Here is a 5,183-nt window from a genome sequence, read left to right as displayed (position 1 = left end):
TTGCTAGTTTCTTGTTTGTGTTAATCCCCAATTCGTAGGGAATATATATATCTAAAAATGTGCTAAAAGCTATGTCCCATAAGACCGTAACAACATCTCTCTCTCTCTCCTGTTTTATGGAGTGGAAACGGATTATCTTTACCTACTAGAGATAAATGTATCCTAGTGTTACATGGTGTTCGCACCATGCGATGACTACATTATGTTATGATAATTAAGAATTTACTCGTCCCCGCGGGGTTTACAACAAACTTTCAATTTATTATAGTTAAGTGATTTAATATGATCAATATATCGATAAATTAATCATGGTTAAGTGACAGAAGACTGTGTATAAACACGAATCATACATCTATTAGTTTGGTTTAAATACACGGTATGAGAAGTTTTTACCTATATACTACCATATCCATTAAAATTTGAACTAGCTAGTAAGCTTCAATGACATCAAATTCACCATGATACAAGAGTATTAACATGGTCAAAGCAATTCCTACAATTCGTAAATTATTTATGTTTCAAAATATATGTTTGACGTTTTAAGAAAAACAAGGAGCATTTGTAATTTCTTCGTCCTTTTCAAATTCATCCTAATTGTACTACTCCATTTTTGGTAAAAGCTTTTGTGATTAAGGTTATTAGATGTATCTGAAACCCATAAAAGACATATAAAGTATGGACAGTAATTTGAAAGTAAGGAGTTAGAGGAAATATAGTGTAGTTCTGTTTGAATTCCCAAAGACTAGTCAGCAAGGACAGTAAAGAGAATTTATGAGGCTGCACTTGTTAAGTGATTCCAACTACCAACTCAGGCTTTGGGGACCCTTTCATTTACTGTTTCTCATGGACTAGTTGCTACTCTATTTATAGAATGTTTTTGCATCCTCATTTTTATTGTCAACAGGTATGTATACTAATTAATCCCTAGTTCCATTACAGTTTATCCTAGCTAGCAAGCTTCAATGGCATCATCTTATCATCAGCTTGGATTCGCAGTACTATTCATCACTTTGGCTGTTGCCACACTTCAGTTTTCTTCTTGCCATGTCTTGAAAGGTTCTGTCACTTGCCTAGACTGCAACCACCATTCTGATCTCTCAGGTTTAATTTCTATTCCTATTCGTTACAGCCTAACCTATTGATGTTTGCAGTTATCTTTTCATCATTTTTCCACTTTAAGATGGAAGTAATCCAATGCTGGAAAAATATTTTATCAAAGTCTTGGCATAGCAGTTGTTTGCAGCTTTTCTATAGCAGTTGTTTGCAGCTGTTCTAAAGAGAGAAAAAAAAACATGTTTTAACTAGGTTAAGGCTGTTATCTAGCTTTATTAACTTTATTTTGGAGCTGGTTATGCGACGCAATATTAACTACTGCCATTCAGATAAATTATGATACTCCCTTTGGTCCATAATAAGTGATATTTTGGCTTTTTTATTTTGGTCCAAAATAAATGTTCTTTTATATGATCAAGCGGGAATTAATTTATTTTTTTAAATTTGCCTTTATTTACATATTCGTCTTTCAAGTTAACAATATGCAAATTTTAGTTAAGGATAATTTAGTCAAAGTAACTTTTTTTTCTATGAGTTAGTATTTTCTTAAAGGACAAAAAATCACTTATTATGGACCGGAGGGAGTACATATTTGAGCAAGAATTTTTAGTTAATGAAAGAGAAGCAATTATGTTTTGGAAATTTTAATTTTTATCATCTTTTAACCATACTTTTCAAAATTGCCCAGGAATAAAGGTTTCAGTGAAGTGTAGCCAGGTGAAAACACTGGCCATGGCTACAACAGAAGAAGATGGCTCTTTTGTGTCAAACCTTCCTTTTGACACTAGTCCAACATCAACAGCTGCAAACATTTGCTATGCCAAAATTCTTGGAGGTCCTAAGCAGCTATTTGTTTCAAAAAAAGACACAGACCCAACAGTTGTCAAGTCTCAAGAAGTTGATAATTCCTACACTATCTCTAAGCCCTTAAATTTCTACACAAGATACTCTAAGTTTGGTTCATCAAAGACAATTGATCTACCAGTTCCAAAGGAGTGGGGACTTGCACCAACTAGCTATTATATCCCTTTCATTCCCATCATTGGCATACCTTAAGTATACCACTCTTTTAAGTATTGTAGGTCCTTATGATTAATTAGAGTGTGGGAAATTAAGTGGAAGGAGAGAGCAGTCTTTTATATAAATGTTAATTATAAACATATGTCTATAATATGTTTATGTAGGTTTGGCTGTAGAATATTGTGCAATGTTCATGTTTAGTACTTATTTGCAGCAAGGACTTGGTTTGTTAGTATGTGTAGCAACTTGATTAGTAACTAGCCAGAACTAAAGTTGGCTGTCTTTAGAGATATTAATTTGCCTTTTTTGGGTGTGATCCCGTTATATGCCTCTTTTGTTTCATATCACAAGATATATATCAAGAATATTAATCTTTTTGAATGCAAGGGAGACCCTACAGCAAATCTGACAATTTGAATAAGTTTACTCAAGTATCATTAATGCGTTCAATAAATTTCCACCTGTAATAGGTGAGGACGTAAGTAATACTTGAAACTTGAGATATTTCATATGGTCAAATTGTCCTAGCAAAAACTGGAACATTGTAATGATGATGTGTTTTATTTTTGCGAACAACAATATAATTGCATGTTATTAATTAGGGAAAATATAAGTTACCCCGATTATGTCCAAAAAACTCAATTATACACTCTAATTTTGCGGCATCCTTTTATTCTCTTATTTTTGTTCAAAATAGAATTAATATCACCCCAAATGCTAAAAAATTTAATTTGATTAAAGAAATAGGCACGTAAGACTGAAAATAAAGAGAAAAAGGAGAAAAAAAAAACCGGCCCCCTCTCTCCTCCTTTTTTTTTAAACGGAAAAGGGTTCAAAATGCCCCTAAACTAATGGAAAAGGTTTAAAAATACTCTTCATCTACCTATTGGGCTAAAAATACCCCTTCATTCACTTTTTTGGTTCACTTATGCCCTTTGAACGTTAGGTCAATGCTAAATTAAAAATAACTATTATTCTTTTTGTAAAACTTTAAAACAATTGCAAAATATTTTTGTTTTTTTAAACTAACGCAACAATAGTCCACTAATTTAGTAAAGTCTTTTTTTTTTCATTTTTACAAAAAAAAAATCAATTCTTTTGTAAAAATAGAAAAAAATGTTTTTAATAAAATATTTTCGTTTTTTTAAAAACTGAAAAAAATATTTTCAATAAAAAATTTTCGTTTTTGAAAAATATTTTTTTTCATTTTTTCAGTTTTTGTAAAGCATTTAGTTTTATTTTCGTTTTTCAGTTTTTTTTTAAAGAATAAAATATTTTTGTTTTTTAAAAAAACTGAAAAAATGAAAAAAAAATATTTTTCAAAAACAAAAATATTTTGTTGACAATATTTTTCCAGTTTTTAAAAACGAAAATATTTTAATAAAAATATTATTTTCTGTTTTTACAAAAAAAAATCGGTTTTTACAAAGAAATGTTTTAAAAGAACTGAAAAAATGAAAAAAAAATAATTTTTGTAAAAACGGAATTGTTTTTTGTAAAAACTGAAAAAAGAAGAAGAAGAAGAAGAAGAAGACGACTTTACTAAATTAGTGGACTACTGGTGCAATAGTTTAAAAAACGAAAATATTTTGTAAAATATTTTTAAAATTTTAGAAAAAGAATAATAATTATTTTTAATTCAGCATTGACCGAACGGTCAAAGGGCATAAGTGAACCAAAGAGGTGGATGAAGAATTTTTTAAACTTTTTCCAATAATTTAGGGGTATTTTGAACCTTTTTCCGTTTTTTAAATTACAAACACCCTTTCTTTATAACTTGCTTTTTTTCACCACTCATCCCCACTCTCATTAAGTATTTCGTCTTCTCTCTGACTAGGTAACCACACCATTGAACCCAACTAAGTTACTTAAACCTCAACCAAAGTAATTACAGAAAATAATTATCAGGAAGAAAATAAATTGACAAATCTGAAAATCAATCTAGACAATTGAAGGAAAGTCAAATGACACCTCCTCAGCTCGAGACTGCAGTGTCACACATCAAGTCATGTTTCTTTCTGATGATGTACTTTTTTCTTTTTGTCTAATGATTGTTAAAGCAACTCAAGTGTTTGAATAGGTTAGAACAAAGTAGAAACTAACAATTTTATTAATGATCATCTGGTTTTAACTTCTATTTTATCCAAGTGTTTCATCAGGAGGTTTTTAACTACTAGTATAATCTTTTTGATTTTAATCCTGGAAAATTTTGCTGGGTGAATCCAAATTTTATACCCGTAAACAATGTCTTTCTTCTGAAGAAAAATCCCATTTGTCACCATAACAAAGAGACAGTTAATCGATGTTGCCGGCAATTTTTTTTTCAGCAAGCTTCCATTTTTTCCGGTCAAATTTTAATCTTTTTCATTTTATCTCTCTCCCCAATCTCCTTTCTCTTGGTATTACTTTGCCAAGAATAATATAACATTAAGTTGACACTAAAACTTTTGAAACAATTTTAGCTGGTTTAAGGGGCGGCAGCTTACACCGGAGATGGAATTTAAGGAAGGGATTTTGTGAACAATAATTCTGAACGAGATGAAAAGAAAAAAGAGAGAAAAAGAGTGAAAGAAAAGAACAAAAGAGCTAAAAAAGTATAAATACATCAGTTGACTATAATGCTTGGATACCACTTTCAATTGGGAATAAAGGACCTCAGTTATCCCACTTATTTTTTTGTGATGATATTATTCTCACATCTAAAATTACAGATAAATTGTTAATACTCTTACTCATTTTACATATCAAGTAGCAATTTTGACAAATCAAAAATCTTTTTCTCCAAAAATTGCTCACCTAATATACTCCAAATCTTCCACATGAACGAAGGGAAAAGTTTTGAAAAATACTTAGGATTTCCTTTATTTATTCATATGCATGCTAAAAGGGATTACCAATTCTTAATCGACAATTTCAAAAATGAATTAGCAGGGTGAAAAACTAATTTTTTATCAAAAGCAAGAAGGACTACTTTAATTCGCTCAACTTTAAACCATCTTCCTAACCACCTTATGCAATATATTAAAATACCTACTCATATACTTTCCTACCTCAATCGTTATCAACATAAGTTCCTATGGGGCACAATCCCATAGAAGAAAAAATTACAT

The 5,183-nt window shown here is 30.4% G+C and overlaps 1 protein-coding gene across 1 annotated transcript; it reads left to right on the top strand.

Moving 5' to 3' along the window:
- Positions 1–888: 888 nt before the first annotated feature.
- LOC107797482 (uncharacterized) lies at positions 889–2,308 on the top strand. The gene is made up of 2 exons (XM_016620383.2): positions 889–1,101; positions 1,742–2,308. Exons 1-2 carry the CDS (start codon positions 963–965, stop codon positions 2,107–2,109), a joined length of 507 nt encoding a protein of 168 aa, XP_016475869.2. The 5' UTR covers positions 889–962; the 3' UTR covers positions 2,110–2,308.
- Positions 2,309–5,183: the final 2,875 nt, after the last annotated feature.

This window comes from Nicotiana tabacum, chromosome 8 (assembly GCF_000715075.1).
Source record: "Nicotiana tabacum cultivar K326 chromosome 8, ASM71507v2, whole genome shotgun sequence".
Lineage (NCBI taxonomy): Eukaryota > Viridiplantae > Streptophyta > Magnoliopsida > Solanales > Solanaceae > Nicotiana > Nicotiana tabacum.
The sequence above is the reverse complement of the archived record's forward strand: the minus strand, read 5'-3'. Positions and strand labels throughout refer to the sequence as shown.

Bases quoted from the DNA above. Each gene is read 5' to 3' on its own strand.
- LOC107797482 (XM_016620383.2), top strand. From the start codon at position 963: ATGGCATCATCTTATCATCAGCTTGGATTCGCAGTACTATTCATCACT. The intron at 1,102-1,741 runs GTTTAATTTCTA...AAAATTGCCCAG, and splicing joins CCACCATTCTGATCTCTCAG to GAATAAAGGTTTCAGTGAAG.